Source organism: Montipora foliosa, chromosome 7 (genome assembly GCF_036669935.1).
Source record: "Montipora foliosa isolate CH-2021 chromosome 7, ASM3666993v2, whole genome shotgun sequence".
Taxonomy (NCBI): Eukaryota; Metazoa; Cnidaria; class Anthozoa; order Scleractinia; family Acroporidae; genus Montipora; species Montipora foliosa.
Window position 1 is genome coordinate 30474300 of NC_090875.1, and position 20310 is coordinate 30494609.

At 39.0% G+C, this 20310-nt stretch overlaps 1 protein-coding gene across 4 annotated transcripts in view; it reads left to right on the forward strand.

The window, feature by feature from the left end:
- The first annotated feature begins 6364 nt into the window (after nucleotides 1–6364).
- The window catches only part of LOC138011776 (gamma-aminobutyric acid receptor subunit alpha-1-like), a 14396-nt gene continuing 450 nt past the window's right edge, over nucleotides 6365–20310 (forward strand). The window contains exons 1-9 of one of the 4 annotated variants that reach the window (XM_068858942.1): nucleotides 6365–6477; nucleotides 9582–9657; nucleotides 11803–11873; nucleotides 12007–12080; nucleotides 12798–13018; nucleotides 15663–15745; nucleotides 17842–17970; nucleotides 18710–19059; nucleotides 19937–20310. The exon at nucleotides 19937–20310 is cut by the window's right edge and continues 442 nt beyond it. In XM_068858942.1, coding sequence (XP_068715043.1) covers nucleotides 9602–9657; nucleotides 11803–11873; nucleotides 12007–12080; nucleotides 12798–13018; nucleotides 15663–15745; nucleotides 17842–17970; nucleotides 18710–19059; nucleotides 19937–20227 — 1275 coding nt within the window. In that variant the 5' untranslated portion in view covers nucleotides 6365–6477; nucleotides 9582–9601 and the 3' untranslated portion in view covers nucleotides 20228–20310. Of the gene's footprint in view, nucleotides 6478–6576; nucleotides 6701–9446; nucleotides 9479–9581; nucleotides 9658–11802; nucleotides 11874–12006; nucleotides 12081–12797; nucleotides 13019–15662; nucleotides 15746–17841; nucleotides 17971–18709; nucleotides 19060–19936 lie in introns of those variants that run through there. The other 3 variants (XM_068858941.1, XM_068858940.1, XM_068858943.1) reach the window with 3 other exon arrangements.

Below are 20310 nucleotides of genomic sequence, written 5' to 3' on the forward strand. Positions count from 1 at the left end.
ATTGGCTATTACATCGCGTGACAAATTGACGCGGGAATGACGCGAGCAGAGTTGTCTAGACTCTTATCGACAACGGCAAATTAGCCAATCAGATTGCAGAGTACAAGCAATTGGGGTCAAATTAACAAATTGATGTCCGTTTTTCATGCGTCTGTCTTCTTATTGACAGTGAATTTCGTCATAACATTGTCAAAGTAGCTGTGGATCCACGAGGCGATAGCCTCGGAGGAAAGAAAAAAGGAATGAACAAACGAAAGAAAGAAGGTACGAATGAAAGAAAGAAAAAAAAAAAGGAACGAACGAACGAAAGAAAGAAAGATAGATAGGTATAGAAAGAATGAAAGGACGAACGAAAAAAGGAATGTACGAACGAAAGAAAGAATTAAGAAATGAACGGATGAATAAAAAAAGGAATAAACGAAGGAAAGAAAGAAGGAACGAACGAAAAAAGAAGGAATGAACGAAAGGAAGAATGAATGAACGAAAGGAAGAAAGAAGGAATGAGCAGACAAAAGAAGAAAGGAATAAACTGACGAAAGAAAGAAGGAATGTACGAAAGAAAGAAAAAGGGAATGAACACGCGAATGAAAGAAAGATGAAATGAACGAAAGAATGAGAGTATGAACGAAGGAAAGAAATCAAGAAATAAAAACACACAAAACGGCGAGAGATAGGACTGCACGGAGCGCAAAGCTAAAAATACCAGAATTGATAACTAATAGCTAAAAAGTCATACTGAGACTTGCGACATAAACGACTTAGAGAACCAGACAAAGGCTAATATACTTGCTACAGAAACGGCAAACCGTTCCTTCGACGAAACCGCCGGAGAAACGAACTGAGAAAATGCGAGCCAAGGCACTTTAAATACAACTCATAGGTAGAAGACTGCAAAACTATTACGTCGATTGTACCGACTAATGAAAGGTGGTTAAGTAACCTCGAAGAAGACAAGAGCAAAACAAATTGATACCACTAAAAAAAGAAACTTATGAAACATATGAGTAAAAGAAAATAACGTAGGTAACTGTTCTGTGCAACATTTGGTTCTACACCATCTTGCCTGCTTTCTCTTATTTGAGTCATAGCTTGCATTGGATGCTCCGGTCGAACAGAACATTTGTCTTATAGAGCGACTTTCGAATAACCTTGAAAAAGCGTTCGCATTTTGTTTCACGGACCAATGTTTGGCAACATTAAAACAGAGCTTCTCCTTATCCCCGCCTAGGAAACTCCTGGGCAGTATGGGCAGTAAACAGTGCGATTGCCCGATCACAGGACTGCACTTGACATTAGGTCAAAGCGAACTTCAAACTTTCCAGAAAGTTCCATGGAGAGATACCTTGTTTGTATCCGCGTTCGCTAAGGCAATGAAAATTCACAGTCATTTTTTTTGTTCGATAAGCCAATTAAATGTTTTGCATTTTTGTTTCCCCTCTATTTTCACGTTTTTTTTTTTCAAGGTCACAGGAAAGTCGCTCTACTTTGAATATAAAGGTAATTCACAAGCGCTGAATAGGAATACAAGTTCTGCTATTGACCATTGAAGTTCCAGGACCTCTCTCAGTGTGTCTTTATGCAAAATTATTTGTTTGTTGGTTTTTAATTTCTTGCGACCAAACGAACACAGCTCTCTTTTATTGTTTGGTAGACAGTTAAGTTGAATTATGCTTTAGCTACTCAGTGTAGAGTCTCGATTATTTGTACCTTACGTTAGAAACAAGGACAGTAATTTTTGAACGACAATGCGTCTGCGCATGCTCCTTGCGTCGCTAGTGTAAACAATTCCTTTGGCACCACATGCTTAGGTGCTTAAGATACTGTAACAGTAAAAAACACCTTAAATAACTGGGTTATGTGAACTTGTTTGCTCTGACAGTTAACTAATTTCACATTTTTTTCCTAATGAACGCTATGTACTGAGGTGGGTCCCTCTGCAAGAAAACAGATCGAATTTTTTTGGCCAATTCCTTTTCGACTCTCCTTGTTAATTTTATACTTTTTTGTCACTGTTTTTCTGCCAAAAACAAGTCTTTAATTAGATCTTGCGCATGTATGAAATGGAAAACAATCACCATTTGATGAATACAGAACTCTGGCAACCGGAGGAAAAGGACATTTGTAAGTCAAGTCAAAAGTTGCAGTTTCAGGTTGGTTTCGAATCTCCGCACTACGCAAATGCGCACAAGAAACGACCTCTGGCCCGTGTTACCGAGGTCGCAGGCTTGAACCTTGAACTTTCCGAAAATTCCGGTTCGTTTGTAAATCGAACATGACTTTTTGGCTCGTTCCACTGGAAAACTTCCGGGAGCAGTGGGACGTCTGAAAAGGTAGTCCTATTTTCCCGTTGAAAACTTGCCGATGGAAATGTGTGTTTCACTTGCAATTTTTCAGAGGTCTGAATAAAAAACGACGAGGTTTGAATTATGTCTTATACAAAACATTTGTCGATCGTGTTGCTTGCACGATGGCATTCTGAACAATGGAATGTACGCTAAAACTCTAAAAATACACTTACCGAAAGCGTCAGAGGTTTCATCTTCATTTGCCCTTACAGCAAGCCAATGATCATTTCTCCAGTTTCTTTGTGTGTAAGGCTAAAATTCTTGTTTCGCGAACACTTTCAACCCGCCATTTCTACTGTTTACGGTTTTCTCTTTTCTGTTTCCGTTTAAACTCAAACATACATAATAAGACCGGAACCCACGTTTTCTGGGAAAATGAAGTCGATTTTCCCAGAGTCTCCCCGGGCGCTCACCCGCTGGCCAAAAAGCCCGAGGACTCTGGGTACGAGATTGTAGAAAGGCCAGAGAGACAACTCCACTCGTGAACCGCCACGGTTACAACAGAGCATTTTAGGCGTCCCAGTCTGCATGAAATCATCTCTCAACTCTGTCTCGAGAAAACCAGACACGCACGGTCCTTACGTTACGTTTATGCTTGTAGAATCAACTGAAATCTCAATTCCTTGTAAAAAGTTAACCAGCATCTAAATTTTTTTTTGTAGGCTAGGTATCGGAGAGCCTGAACATCTACGCATGCACTGACGGAATGTTACTTTGAACACGAGAGAAAAATGCAATACCTCCAGACGTGGCGCTGGAGCGTCGTACCAAACGAGTCATCCCGGGATTTCGGCCCGTGCGATCGCTTTTGGACGCAGTTGGCCCCTCGCTGCTTTCTGCTACCGACTTCGCCTCCCGGTACGGCATTGAGGGAGGGATTTGTTTGCCCCTAAACCGTATGAGACAAATCCCACGCCTACTCACAGCTCCAGACTGCCCTTGTCATTACAATTTAGCATTAGATTTCGATTGCTTATATATTCTTATTTCTCATGTGGTAAGCACTGGAGTCGCAGATTACAAATTGCACGCATGCGCCCTTCTGAAGGTAACATACATTCATGCATAGACTTTATTTTATCTCCAATTTCAGAATAATTACAAAGGTCAATGTCTTCGAGACATTACATGTACATCTAAAATATTTAGCATATACAGATACATAAAAAGAAAAGCTGCCGTTCAAAATGCGGTCTTGGATTCTCTAGTTTAAACCAGTAAACTCAGTAGTACAGGTAGCGCATTCCGCAACTTCAACTGATACGTAAGAAAGAGAACTAAGACCATAACTGATTGTTTTAGAGTATTGAGGGACAGACTGTAATTTTCCGCGAAGATCACGCATAAGAAGATTTTGTATGCACTTATTGCATAGAGAGGTAGAGTTTGACTTAAAAGTGGTAAGAGGACAGGTAATTTGCAAATATAAATCTCAGTATTCTCTTATTTATATGATACCGTTTCTTTGACAAGAAATTTGCCACGAGGATAACAGCGAAAGAAATCACTACTTTGTCGCAAATTTTCTACAATAAAAACTCGTTCAAAAATCAAAAGTCCTACGTCAATAGCACACACTAGCGCTGCTCCTTAGTATCTGGCTAGAGATCTTCTTCTCACTATTTTTCCTCCGGCCGCGCTTTAGCCATTTGATGAGGGCCAGTCTCGTGCTTCTCAAGTTGCCTCGTTTATGCTCGAAAAGAAATCTGGGTAATTCTGCCATCCCATGACAAGGGAAGCCCCCCGATTCGTATTTCATGACTGGGTCACCCAGTCCTAGCAGCAAATTTTTAACCGTTAACCCTCAAAAATACTTTTAGAACTTTGAAGTTTTGAAACTAATTTGTCAATTGTCCTATCTTTTATTTTCACAGGAGACTATCCGTCCCAAGAAAGCGAAGACGCAGGGAAAATAGTTTTGTGTACTACTTTGACAGAGGTAAGTAAGTGTAGAGATTCACACGATCCGTGTTTCAGAGTTAAGCACTTACATTACAAATTAAAATCATTTTTTAACTGTACACTACATTTTCTGCAAAACTTGAGAGTTTTTTTCTAATCACTTTTACTTCTGATCTTTAATTTCGGGACATCATTCATTTAAATGGACTAGAGAACGCAAGAAAGAAGGCCCAAGTCTGGATTTAATTAAAAGAGACTTTAAAACTAAATCTAGATTATACGAAGTACATGTAATACTCCAATTTCGACGCCATGTTGTCAACACGATCAAATATTGTCCTTCAATTAATGATGTTTGTTCCAACAGCCTGTCACCATTTGCTTCGTCGATTCTCCTTTTCGACGCCTTGACTTGACTCTCCTTGACTCACAAGTACACCTTTCTGCGCAATAAGATACGCTTAGCTTCTTAGTCAATAAGACTGAAAGTGGTTCGAGTCTCATCAACACTACAAAGAATTTAATAAGCCACTGTTAAAATATCTTAAGCAAAAATACGGTTCCTAGTTTTGTCAAGATTTACTTGCCTCCTCCATGGGAACTAATAGTCTAATCTGTTTCAGAACTAAACACAGCCCTGATCACATAGATGAGGCAAAATTCCCCACTTTTTATGACTTCCTGGCCTTGATTATATTTTTTCATTCATCCCTATGACATGTAGCATCTTTTATTATCAGGGCTAGGTGCATTGTTGTACTGTCCTTTCATTCTCAAATCACAGACCGCAACTGGAAAGCCTCAGGTTCTCTCCTGGCCATTGTGTTAATATATCGTTAATGAGTTGGGTAGCTTTAGGGATGGACCAGTAATTATAAATAATAATCATTATATATGGCATAGACTGTTTATGCAAATGCAAGATGAGGTGGATTGATCGAGTCCGTAGATTGAGGTGTTGCACATTTTAAAAATTGACATCATTCTGCCCATTTTGATTTACTGCAGGATAGTTTCCCATTTGTTTGCAGGTTTTTTTTTTATTTGGTAAGAAGTTATTATTTGCCCAAATTTTTGGATTTCACGGTCCGCCAATACTCACGTTCAAAACTGACCGATTGGACCTCAGGGGGTTGGATCCAGGGGAAAGTGACGTCAAAGGCTCACTTCCTTAAAATTTGAGCGTGTGAATGCAGCATGACAGGAATGCAAATTGCGTGCGACCCTAAACACAACAAAATAAATTTTATTTGTCTGAGATTTTGTCACAACAAAAACAATTTTGTCCACTAGTGCGACGCGGGCCATATATACAAAACTCGCAGTCTGAAAGGCCAAGACTCCCGTGCTGCATGTTAATTCTGCCGCGTACCCGCGCATTGCATTTTTAAACTAGTAAGCCTTTGACGTCATTTTCTCCTCGCTCCAGCTCTCTCCAGATCTTAAAGTTAGTAATGGCGGTCCATTAAATAGGAAAATTTTAGTTGCAATAAATAGGTGCCTTTTTAAAATCAAGGCTTAAAATTTTGGCTGCTTTCTGTTTAGTTAACATAGATTTGAAACCAAAAAAAATAAAAATACATAAGAATTGATTTTTTGGTCACAGGAGCACTTTAAAAGTGCATGAGCGGTAATAATCTCGGTTTGTTAGTTCATTTGCATTCAGTGGCTCCTCAGTCGAAAGCATAGTTAAGAGACTGTTTATCAAATGTCGCAATCGAATCGGATGATGAATTGACCGGCGTGACAGAGCAAAATCTTTTGTTTTCGCTTCACGGATTCGCAAATTAGTTGCGCATAATTTAGTCGAAAGATTTGATTGGATATCTTCTCGAAAAAAGTGCGTTTCGTGCTCCGCCAAGCCTAAAAATAAAACAGACTTGTCGAGTATCATAACCACCTCCATGCATATTTAGTCGCCATTATAAACATCACAGGGATCGCAACTCAATATACTGATTTCGATTTCAGAAAATTGCAAACTAATGTATCGTTAATGGTCACGCCCTGACGTTGTTTCACTCTTGTTTTGAACATTATAAAAAGCTCAAGGTCAAACCAATTTGCATGCTAGCATAACGCTATTGTTTTAAATACCACACAGACACTTAAATCCCATTTACAGTCACTATTTCGTTGATGCTGCTAAAGTATCCGTCTCGGCTTTACGCAACGATAGAAAATTTGGTTTGTATTCCTAGGAAGATTGGTGTTCCTTCTGTCAATTAAGGTTAGTTCTCATTAGTATGTTTTGCTTTACATGAAATAAGTTGTCTGTTGTTTCCTTTGCAAAGTCATCAAAACCAAAACCAATAGGAACGTTGAAATTCTCTGCGGAAGCGTAGATATCAGGTCTCTTTTTGAACCAAACTGATCACTCGCAGCGTACGATGCATTTTCTGTCATATTTTGTTTCATGTACTGTCTTGTATTCGATTCTGAGACAAGAAGAGGTAAGTACTGGTTTCAAAAACTTGTGAATGTCAGCCAACTTAATCTGTTTTGTATTTTTGAGATTATACACGTTTAAATATAGTTAGACGTCACCAGAGTATCCAGTTTGCTAGTTTGCCAAAACTTTCGGGCACTGCTCCTTTTTGTTGTAACATGGGCAGTCTGATAAATGCTTTCGCCAGATGAGTTAAACAATACGAGGAAACCTTGTTTGAGAGCATATATATTAATTTCTTTGTAAATCAGTTAAATTTCTTTGAGAGTAGGATGAACAGCAGTGACGTATTTAAGAAAAATATGACTGGAAGAATTCGAGCTTATAGGAAACAGATCGAGTTGCATTTAGATTTTACTCAGCGGAAGTCTTTATCCCTTGGAGTAGTGCCGTTTGAAGTTAATACCCATTCATGGAAGTCCACAGCCCGGGTTTACGATTATTCAAAAATCAATCGCAAACTTTCTCCTCGTTATGTCTGACCTTCTTCGACTGTTTTTTTTTATACTTCTGCAAAGCAATTTTTCAAATTCTTTCCGCTTGTTGCATTTGTTTTCGTTGTTATCAAGTTCCTAACGTTAATTAGTTCAATCTTCCTGTGCATGAATCTCGATCGGGCGTCATATTTGCTCACATGAGGCTAAATGCTTGGATGACCACCTTACGCATATCTGACGTCTTTGATCTTTTATCTCTAACCTTTATTCATGATCTCCACATATCTCTAAAATACAGCAGAAACAATTATTAAATAAGAGAAACAGGGCCTTACGTAACAGCTGCTAGTAAGGATAGAACCTGAAGGGAAACGAAAAACTGTTCGAGTTAGCGGGGTTTCGAGTTATCAAGGCTCGATTAAAATACTCAGTTTTCCAGGTTAATAATTAATAGTTTATTGCTTTTCAGCACTGTCAAACTGTCAAATACTTGATCTTTTCGTTGCACTAAAATCAAATTACTGCAGTCTTTGTTCTAACGTTAAAATTCTATCACACGATAAGAAAAGCGAATGGGATATCTTAATGGGCATCCGTGGTGAGTTATAACAACCAGAAATTCGAGTTATCGGGGTACATTTTGATCAAGGGAAACGAAATTTAGTTCGAGTTAGGGGGTTTTCGAGTTACCCGAGTTCGAGTTAACCGATTAAAAACGATTGAAAGTTGGGTTAAATCCAGGGGAAATGAGACTCAGCTCGAGTTTGTTTATTTATTTGTTTGTTTATTTGTTTATGAGCATTACAATATGATCACAGTCCTAGGCGACCCGCAATTAACGAAGCTATTCTGGGCGGGCCACCTTTCTTAAAGAAGTCCTGTCTCTGTTCTTAAACACATATTATTAAATAAAATCCCAAAGTACATACAAAATAAGAAATCAGTTAATAAGTTAATTAATTACACAGTTATCAACATACAAAGTTGAAATATGACTAATTACAATATAAAATGATTAGATTTGATTTTAAATTTAGATTTATCAGAAAGTTACTTTAACTTTAACTAGCGGAGAGATGTTTGCAAATTTCGGTGCTGCGTAAATCAACATTCATCTCCTCAATTTCCATTAGTTTTAACAGCCGATTTTTGAGTTCACGCGTAAACGGGGTTCTGTTTTTGATACGAAGTTTCATTGGGATGCTATTCCACACTCTTACACCTATTCTAGCATAAGAAAATAATAGTTGGCTAGTTAGATTACCAGCTGCTAAGAATCTTGTGAGTTAGCGGGGAGTTCGAGTTACCGGGGTTCTACTGTAATTAAACTAAGTCTATCTTAATATTGGGAATAGCACAATTTCAAGAGTCAGAGCTTTCTTCATTAGATAATTTTTTGTGAGACTGTTCGAATAGTGATACACCTTATTGAATTGTTTAACCTAGTTTACCTACACGTAACAAAACAACGAGCAAAATTGAGCACGTATTATATGTTAAACCTTTCAATAAGGGATTTATTCATGATTCCACTATTACGCCATTTTCTAGTATCTTCGCTTCTTCCCTTTCGTTGACTGAGAATCGTATCGACTGCATAATAAGGCACGTGCGAATTACTAAAAGAACAAACGACGAAACAACAATGTCCTTTATTTGATTGGATAAACAAAATGACCAGTAACAAGCGATGCAAGCTAACTTCTTGGGAGCCTCCTTGGGCTTTGCATCGTGATGAAAACAATTTCTTTCATTGAAAAACTCTCGTTCCGTCCGTATTTGCTCTGTTCTAAGCTGGTCAAACTCGGGACTTACAGTGTTTTACCGCGTCTTGTAATTTAGGCGTTCTAATGACCAAATGCGGTAAAATGGGGTAAAAAGGATTATCACGCCAGAATGAACTCCAACAATAGAAGAACAAAACTGTCGGATATTCACGTAACAACTCGCGCCACTGACAATGAATCGACTTCCTGACGGTCCATAATATGATATTGCAAGATCACGCAAAAAAATTATTTACGCGTTGATATTGTCAGATACGCGCTTCACTTATGAGGAGAACGAGTAAGTAGGAATACGACGTTCCACTGATTGCTCCTGTACAAACACTAACCTGTGAATAAATCTGGGAATAAATATATGATTTGAGTGGGCGAAGAAGTCGTTGCGGCTTTATAGTAGAAGTAACAGGAAGTGAGTTGTTTCCTTCTTAATTAACCTGTCTTGAAACTACCACAATTATATTGTTCATCATTAAAGTATCCTTTCCTTGTCAGAGACAACTAGTTTAAAAATGTCATGAGAGTTCTGTCCTGGCACCCAAAAAGCTGATTTCGGATTCTGTCAGTGGCTCAAAAACGTCTCTTTCTAATCTCCTCAAAATAATCAAAATTGCTCAATTAAGTCAAGAATTTCCATTTATACTATTCTCTTTTGTTTACTTAGTGTTAGTCTGTACCGCAAGAATGACTATGGAGCCTGCAGGATTTCGACTATTTCTTCTACTGTGCTGCTATGAAGTGTAAGTACCTTATTTTTTCAACCGTCCATAAGAGACTATTGCTTAAATTGTCAAGAAAAATGCGAGGATTATTTCCCCCAAGAAAGGCTATGATTAGCGCAGTAATGGACGCAATTTTAGCAACTGCGTCACGGTAGAGAAGCCTGAAAATTTCAGGACCTCAACGGGGTTTCTACCCGTGACCTCGCAATACCGGTGCGACGCTTTAACCAACTGAGTTATCAACCCACTGACGTTGGGGGCTGGTCATTTTCAGGTTCTAATTTTCCCGTGTGGAATGAATCAATGGAGGAAATAATATATGAAATATGAAACATATACCGAACTGCGGATATGAAATCAAGTAAGGATCATAGCCTTCCTTGATTTCATATCTGCAGTTCAGTAACTGATTCATTTCATATATCATTTCGTTCATTGATCATTTCTCTATTTCGTTTAGTTAATGGGCCCACACTATAGCGCGAAAAACGGCCCATTGAAGGGAAAAAATGGAAGGTTATGCTTACACGAGAAGGCAACACTTGGTGTTACATGCATACATACCGTGCCCTACACGTTTCTCTTTAACTTCAACGTAACTACAATTGACCACTGTTGTAGCGGGCAGCATTCTAAAGTACGACCGCTAAACTTATTTGCCAATTTGTTGACTCACTATTTTATAATGGAGGTTAACATTATTGGGAAATTTTGCGGCGTGCAGATCAATGTTGAACTTTCTGCGAGGTACGTCCTAAAATGGCCATGTAACTGTTTGCTTTTAACAAACCCCTGCTAAGTTATCGATACTGAAATAGGTTGTTTTTGTTCTATTTACACAAACTATTTTTTCCCATGTTTTCGTAACGTTTACGTTTTTGTTGACTGTCTCAAAGAATGCAGACTAAGGTAAACGAAAGCTGATATTGCACGTTTTAAGCAAGTCAGTCGTCGAGTGATGCTCATTTAGTTCCTAATCGTGTTAATGGCCTTCTTCGCCACTTTACTGTCTTTAAGGGCATGTTATATTAATTGGAAAACACCTCAACTGCCATCCGTATTATCTTACGCGGGGGCAGATGTAGTGAAAACTATTTCTAGTTGATTATACTGAGAATTGTGGCAAATAAAAGGAAACTGGAACTAAAATGTGTGAAGGTTTCACATAGAGGGTCCTTGGGTGTCTCGTGCATTCACTTTCAGACAGTAGTGTTTTACTGGAAAATACACCACTCATAAAATTCATAGGAAACTACATCCGGAATCCGAGTGGCGTATTTTCCATATCTTCACTGGTGAGGATATTGATGACATCATTTCCCGCCTTTGCGTGGTTGGCTGTACCGAATGGCGAGCGATAGATTCGTGAAGTTCTCTAAAGCTGACGTAAAATCCTTTTTCTGAGAAACAAGAAAATGCTAACACGAAGAATAAAACTTCATACGGCTTAAAATTGTTTAAGGAGTTTCTTGCAAGTGAAGAAGAAATGAAAAAAATTGAAGAAATCCCTGCCGCCAAGCTGCAAGAATTTGCGATAAAGTTTGTGCTCGGTGTTAGAAGGAAAAAAGGTGAATAAAACACACCTGTCTGTATAATAAAAAGAAAATTACACAGTGGCTTGAAGATATGAGTTTTATTTTCTCTTTTTAAAAACAATATTTTACTCACTCGCTGCGCTTGTTTGTAAAATATTGTTTTTACCACTCGAAATAAAATCATAACTTCGCGCCGTCGTGTAATATCCTCTACATCCCTTTATTGTTCAATCTGTCTTGCTCTGTTTTGTATTTGATACCAAGAAAAAAGATTAAGAGGCAAATGCCAACGCATTCAGATATTCATCGTTATCACCATCATCGTCATCGCTAACGTCATCATTATCGTCATCGTTATCGTGAACGTCATCATCTTCAACATCGTCGACATCATCACCATTATCATCATCATCATCATCATCATCATCGTCATCATCTTCAACATCATCACCATCATCATCATCATCATCATCGTCATCATCATCATCATCGTCATCATCGTCATCATCAACGTCAACGTCATCATCATCGTCATCATCATCGTTATCGTCATCGTCATCAATATCGTCATCATCATTATCACCATCACTCTGTTACACTGTTAATTTGATTCCTATTGCTTCAACAGAATTTATTGTGATAGAGAAGTGATAACCATGTTTTTCAAAGACTACGACAGTACAACGTACCCAAACTTCGGTAGGTATAGGTACTTACAGGTAGCTAACAATCGATTGGGACTGATGAATTGTCATAAAGTCGAGCAAATTCTACGAGACAAGCTCCCGGAAACAAGGCAGTGAAATAATGGTCATTTTCTTTTACCCTTTAGAAGAAGGTACACCTACGAAAATCCGAAGCAGCATCTATATTGAATCGTTTGGAAACATTGAGGAAGCTAACATGGTACGCTAAAATACATTTTACGATCTTTGTTTTCGAAGTCGCTTGTGGCCTGGCTTTTCATTGTTATCAAAACGAGGCTTTTACATAACAGTCTAAAATTAGAACGTAAGTACAACATGTTTTGTCCAAAGATATTAACTGTCACTTGATCCAACTAACTATGTTCAAGTTAACTCGCTAGAGTGTCTATTTCCAGTCTTCCGATCTTATTTTTGTCCATATTTGGGCATAAAATTGGTTTCCTAAAATCCCCAGCTTTGTTCCAAGGAAAAGAGTTGCAAGTTACACGCTTTAAGATCATGTGCTTCTGCTTAAGACTAATAAAAGTTTAATAGGAGGTATTTTTTTTCTTAAAGTGGTGACTCCAGGATGCTGGGATAAAACTCCCAGCGCTTGTTGAACCAACAACCTTTCGATCACTTGTTCGGTCCTTTACCTGAGCAAACAATAACCAGCTCTTTAGGAAAAAAAAAACGATTATTATTATTATTATTATTATTATTATTATTGTTATTGTTATTATTGTTATTATTATTATTATTATTATTATTATTATTATTATTATTATCACCATCATCATTGTCATTGTTATGATGATGACAATGATGATGATTATTGTGGTTGTTATTACTAAGCCTTCTCCAAAGATCCCCCTATTTATGCACCTCTTAGTAATTATAGGGATGACAAGCGAGATCCGTTATTGTTTTACTTCAGGAATACAAGGTACACGCTTACTTCCGCCAATATTGGACAGATTTACGCTTGGCTGGCAAGTCAAACCGAACACAAATCCTAAGAGGAAGAGATATCAGTAAGATATGGAAACCAGATCCATACTGCTACAATGCACGTGAATCGAATCTGATGATCCCAGTTGAAGAGCTGCACAGCTCCGTAAAAATCAGGCCCAGTGGTGACATGGTGCTGAGCATTGGGTAAGAAAAAATTATCACAACTTGGTAAGCTCGAAATGGGAATGTGAGACTATGGGCTGAATCACAGACGCTTTATCAATTCATCTACACGTCTAAAGACCAACTCCAATACTACGTTTAATTTACCCTCCTTTCTTTTGCTTCTTCAGTTCGTCTCTCATCTCTCTTCTCTTCCCTTTTCAGTCTCACCTGCGTCCTCAACCATTTGACTCACATGATCTGAAAGTTCATTCTCCTAACTACTTCCATACCTTTCTTCATTGGCTGGTCATGAGAATTTGGTGTTATATTAGGATCCTTCCCTTGCACTGATAATAATCTTCATTCTCAATACTTGTCTACCTGACAGTGTATTGAAAGTGAGAGGTGAATTTACATATTGATCAATCCTGGAAGTCAAAGGGCTAAGAATTCACCTGTTCACCTCTATCACTTCCTGACATGGTGACTCGGGCATACTCGGAAAAAAATTCGAGTGCTCCTTTGCAGCAGTCGAACCTACGACCTTCCGATTACGAGTTCGGCAGCACTACCACTTAGCGAATGGGGATGATCGGAAAAATCCGAGTGCTCCCGAACAAGAGGCCAACTTACGACCTTTCAATTTCGATTCAAACGAGGAAAAACCCAAAGAAGGATTTAAGAGAACGAGTAGAAAAGGCTATGTTCACTGCAAGATATATCCACGTTTAGGAGATGATGAGAACGAGCCGCGATCAATTTGCAGAAATTTTAAACGCTATCGAACCAGATATTTCCAAAGAGAGTGATCATGATAAACGGGACTTTTTAAAAAGTGTCCCTCAGACTTGGCCTTGCTTCATACTCGCCGATAAAGGGTTCTGGCTGTTCATCAACGACATCAACAACCACGATGTGTCCGTCATCTTTGTTGCAAATGATGCTACAAGCCTACTGTAGGCTTGAAAATAAGGCTGATAGCGATTCGTGATTGGCTAGCAGCGCGGACGAGACTCGATTCAGGAGACAACTTTGTTGGAAGAGCGGCAAAACACTGTAACATTGTTACGTCCAGCAGAATTTTTCAGTGATTATTGGATTTGCTGTTTGATCAAAAGAGATTCCATCGAACACTTGATCGAGCAAAACATGTTGGACGAACATCTTTCAACATGGGCGGCCAAAGAGTCGAACAATGTCGAAGCGAACAAAGTTACGTTGGAGCGTTGAATCCAACTTCGCTCGATAGTTTAGCCAGAGCTTTAAACTCCCTGCTGTCAGCTCGAGAACGGCGAAGGAACGCGCCAACATGTCAAACGCACGTAAGCAATGACGACGGCGACAGCAACGAAAATGTCCCAAATTTGCATGTTTTTGCCGTCGTCTGCCAATCTTGACCCCAGAGCTCTTCTCTTGACTGAGGGAGAGAAGAGCACTGGGGAACCCTCAAACAAAGTGTCTTCTCATTGCTTTTCGCGAAGAACAGTCAAAAGCGTCTCTAATTGGTGCATTCATTTTAGCACGAGGAGTGAGCAGGCGCAGTAAGGTTCAAATAGCCAATTTTTGGCTATAAGAACCTTACAGCGCATGTTCTTCTAAATAGAGTTTCCCAGAGCGTTGAGTCGACCCCAGGCTCTGGTGACGAGAATGGTCGTCTGCAAAACAACAACGTGAAATAGCCAAATTTGAGGCTTTATGAAAAAAGTCAGCACTTGAGGATAAATTTTCATTTTCTCCCCTAAGTTAACCGCCGTTCCGACCATGCAGTGTCCTTTTTAGAAACTACGACACCCTTTTCATAATAAATAGTCACGAAGTGATTACATGAACGTGAATTTATATTTTGACATGACGTTCTCGTTGCGGTCGCTGTTGTCGTTGCTCAAGCTCCCTATTTTTTCATGGCGTTCTCGAAGTAGTGGTCATCGTCGTCTTTGTCCTTGCGAACTCTAAGCTCCGTAATAATTGTAACGTGTCACGGTTCCTCTATTGTCCTGATACAAATAGCTTGTGTTTTGTAACAACAGAGCAATTGTAACACGCGACAATTTTCCAAGATGGCGGCACCCGGGAAATGTGAAAACGAATTTGAACAAGCAATTAGCCAGTATCAAAAATACCATAACACTCTTTGTTTGCCCCTCTAAAATTTTGCATAAGCATTGCTTTTATTTTATCTTGGGACTTACAATGGTCCCAAGAAAAACTGGAAACAACGCTTATGCAAAATTGTGGAGGGACAAACAAAGAGAGTAGAGGTTTTGCACGGCAGCCATGTTGCATGGCAGGAACAATGAAAATGTTTTGCATTAGAAAGAACATTTTTTCCCATAGGAAAAAGAATCTATTGTCCCAATATATGGCTGCCGTGCAAAACCTCTATTACGATATTTTTGATACTGGCTAATTTTGTAATTCATTTCCTTTGGATACAAACAATCTCAAACAATTGTAACTGTAACTATATTATTTTCTGTGGTGTAAAGTTATCTTTGTTGAAGTAAAGGATTCCTTTAAGACTTATAGCCAAAGGGTCACAAGCATCTGGCCAAATCCGCCCTATTTTCACTGATTTCTTCATCAAAATTGCATAGTTTCCCAAATTGTCTTAGTAAGTACGAGGATCATTTCCGCGTATTATTGTAATTGCTATACATTCACTTCATCTTTCATTTCATTTCAGAGCTGTCATACTCGCTTCTTGCGTTATGAATCTAGAAGATTACCCATTAGACTCACAAACGTGTCACCTCCAATTTGGAAGCTGTAAGTAGTAGGTAGTTTAATTTAATGAAGAGAATCATTTCAATAATTAAAGAAGACTCCTGCGTCCTCGAAAAACGAATTTAAAAACCTGACAAATTGTGACTGCAGCTGACATTGTCACCTTCCCGCGCTCAATAGGAGGTCACGAACCAACTTTGGAGCTTACAATTCACACACCCCTTCTGAGAAGTCCACAACCTAGATTTTGTTGATCTGCGATGGAATGCTGCCCATCATTTTACTGTATTATATATTCTCAGGACGCTTACTGCTATTTTAAATTTAGCACGAGAACGGCTAAAGTCTTTTGCGTTAGCAATCCCTCGCGCGTCTACTTGATTGCAGACCAATCAGAGGCGTTGTGGTCATCAGACCTAATCTGATTGGTCATCATTTCGCGAGACCTGTCTTAAAAATTGAAATGATACCCTGAATTGATGGACCAAGGCCGAATGAGAGAGATCGGCTCCTCTGAGTATAATGGACTTCTGATAGGTCTTTCTTTTTTGATTACGTATTGTCAAATATCAAAATTAGCAATTTAATTGACGCGGAAAATAATGACTCCCCTATGGCATGGGTCGAGCTAGGTCCAGGAGACTCGCGGTAGATCCCCTCTCTCTCTCTCTCTCTCTCTCTCTCTCTCTCTCTCTCTCTCTCTCTCTCTCTGCGTGACTGACTAAAATATCAGTCATTCAGTAGGAGATAGTGAATTTTAAGGCATGGCGTGGGTTTCTATGGCATGTTATTATAGAAATAGTATATCCAAATATAATCTTTGTCCAATTACGTCTCACGGTTTGATCACGAATTCTTCGACATAACCTATTCAATGATGAAATGGTATATGAAACGAATCATATATGAACTGTGGATGTGAAATCAAGTGAAGCTATGATCTTTGCAGTTAGGAACGCATTTTTTACAATTGCTTAGAGACGCCTGAAAGATTCAGGACTACAACGGGGTTTGAACCCGGGGTTTGAACCCGGAATCGCGAGGTCACGGGTTCAAACCTCGTTGAAGTCCTGAATTTTTCAGGCTTCTCTAAGCAATTGTAAAAATTGCGTTCCTAACTGCGAAGATCATAGCTTCACTTGATAACCTATTCAGTGACATATTAAACGTGTTCTTAATAAACTTTTATAACTAAAGATTGCAATGCCATGCAACGATCTATGCATTAAATTGGATCAACACAAACAATGATAAGCATAAACAAACCACTGTTACGACAGATCAAACAACATTCAAAAAGGCCTACAGGCCGACAGCACCGAGTTGGCGGACCGTAGTTCCATTTTGAAGAGAATGCCTCCACGACTCAAAATTGTTTGCGTTTGAAAACTTTCCACTCTGGACAGCGAAAGTCAGAAAGTTGCGGATTCCCATGTCGCATTCGCCGGATACGTCTGGAAGGAAGGCGAGTCCGCAAAGAAAAAGATGCGGATTAATTAAGAAATCTTCGGATATGTGTGGCAGGGCCTTAAACTCTTGTTCTTAGACCATCTTAGCTAATAATAGAAGAAAAACAGCGGCCACGGTGATAAACAAAGTAAAACAACAGATTTTATAAACACTTGACGTTTGGTATGCTAGGCAGATACTGATAGTGCATGTTGTTGTTCATCCAGATTCAGTTCAAGTGAGGAATTTTTCACGTGACAAACTTCATTGATAAAGACGGATGGTTTCAGTCGAAATGTTTGTTAATAATTAAGACAAATATTCCGGAAAATATTTAAAAATTCCTCAATAGGCTGATACTGTTGCAATTTTTGAAAACTACTCATATATTCTTATAGTAAGGTGTCTATACATAGTTGCCCAGCCGGCCGCATACCAAACGTCAAGTGTATAAAAAATGCATTGGTTTACCACGTTTATCACCGCTGTACCATTTTGCTAAAAGACTGAGGCTCTGGGACTCGGTTAGGTGGGTAATGTCCCGACCCGAGAATATTACTGGCGCTGAGGTGTCGAAGAATGGGTTTCCCACAATTGTTGTGAGATACGACGAAGGAAATTGTAAGCTGGTAAATGAGAAAGGAGATAACTTGTATCGAGTGAGGATTTTTGTATCTCTATCACGATAGACGCCTATACTGCTGATCAAATTATGTACGAATGGATTCCGGAAGAAGTTGGAGTTGGAAGCAAGGAAATGGCTCAGTTTGAATACAAAGGATTCAAGTTATCATCTGGTGTAAGCGTTTATGCCGTTGGTAGGTATTTTCGCGGTAACTTGTTTTTCTGTTTATTGTCCGTTTGTCTGTCTGGGTTCAAAATCATCCTAGGCTTATTTATTCGTTTGAGCATTTCCGTGATTATCTTCGAGCTGTGGAAACAAAAGAAATGACGGTTGGAATTCTTATCTTTGTTACTTGGGTTTAAGACTTAAAAAGATAAGAATAACGGCACAAGTTATGGAGTATTTTTACATGACATCACGTCAGCCATTGAAATAAAGAAGCAGCGGCCATGTTGGAGGAATGAAATATGCTTCTGGGAATAGTCCACTTCGGAAAATACCATAATACTCTTTGTTTGTCCCTAAAAATTTGGAATAAGCATTGTCTTTGTTTTCTCTTGGGACCGTTGTAAGTCCCAAGAGAAACTGGAAACAATGCTTATGCACATTTTTTTTTTAGGGGGGGAGGGGGGGGGGGGCAAACAAAGACTGTTATGATATTTTCCGAAGTGGCCTATTGAACTCTATTTTACTGAAAAGTTTTCCTTTTCTTGTAGTATGCAAATATTGCTTTTGGTCACATGAGCTAACACATTGTATTAAAAACAACAGAAATTCATGTTCCATTATGTCGCTTAGGTCTGGATCCGAAGTCACGTTCATCCTTGTGGCGCGTCCAAAAAAAAAAAGAAAAAGGGGGGGGGGGGGGGGTTTACTTAGCCTATCAAGGGAACATAAATGCTGACATACGTTTTTTTCATTTCCGTTGCTAGGGAATTACTCAACAATAACTGTCACCTTTTCGTTTCAAAGACGCCTTGGTTACTTTCTCATTCAGATCTACTTACCGGATATGTTTCTTGTGATGCTAAGCTGGATCGCCTTCTGGATGGAAAAAGATGACATCGGCAACAGAATGGCTCTGGGTATCACCACAATTCTGACCATCATGTTCCTCCTTGGATCTCTGAATAGTAACTTGCCTCAAGTCAGCTATGCAAAGACATTGGATTGGTACCTGCTTGTATCCTTCAGTTTCGTGTTCCTGTCTTTGATTGAATGCACGACCGTGTATATACTCATAAAGAAAGCGACCAAAAAGGATCGAAATATAAGCCGCAAGGTAACGCAGTTTTTGTGAAGTACGGTCAGGAACGAATGAAGAGGAGCCTCCATGTACACTGTATCCTTAAGTCCACCTTTGCGCGTATCTTTCTATTTTTAGAACTAACCCTTCAGCAGGAGACTCACATTTACATCAATTTGCATCAACTTGCACAATTTGCATATATTGGTCTTGCTATTTTTGTCTCCGTTTGACGATAAGTTTATTGTTATTATCCATTCTAAACAGAGCGTGGAGAGCCGAAAAACTCGTGGCGTTCTAAAAATAAAAAGATACGTGCCAAGTTTGACTCATAGGGCTTGTATGGGAGAGGCAAGCTCCTTATCATGGGCGTTTGATAAGGTGTACTTGTTGTTGCTTCAATTCATGTTTACCTCGTCGTTGACGAAGTCATTTAGTGAGGTTCATCATTATTGTCATCGTCATCACCAACATCGTCTTCGTCATCATCATTATCATCGTCATCATCATCATTGTCGTCGTCGTCATCATCATCATCATCATCATCATCATTATCACCGTCGTCGTCGTCATCATCATGACCATTGTCGTCTCCAGGAGCAGTTTACTTGATTACTGACAGTCGTTGTCATCATTATCATCGTGATTACCATCTCTCTCGTCGTCATCATCATTGCCATTATTCATATTATTACCAACTTTACCCGATTATTCAAGATGACTTCTTCGTGATAATTTACATTATCGTAAAGCGTCATCATTGTCATTGTCGTAAACATGGCTATCACAGTTATCATGACTATTTTTCTAGACAACTGACAAGGTCGTTGTCATCAATATCATCATCGTCATCATTATCTTAATTGTCACCATGCTGTTGTTGATTGCTCATTCTATTCTTCCAATGTTTTAGATCCCCAAATCCAAATCACTGTCTGGCTCCGAGACTAATGATAGAAGTATCAAGAAGCCCAATGGCCATGCTTATATGGGGAATCATGCTTACATGGGGAATGGAGAAGACCTTGAAATGGGTCTTAAAGACATCAAAGTTGACAAGATATCGTTGGATAGTTGCGAAATACAAGAGAACACGAAAAACAAAAGAATGAAAAAGATGGCAAACCTGATTGACAACGTTTCGCGTGTATTGTTTCCTTTGGCCTTTGCCTGTTACAACATTTTTTACTGGACACATTACTAAACAGAAAAAGGTTGTGTTGCGTTAAATGGACGATAGCACAAAACGCAAGATTTGTTGGTCGAAATTTGCTTTTGTTTGAAAGC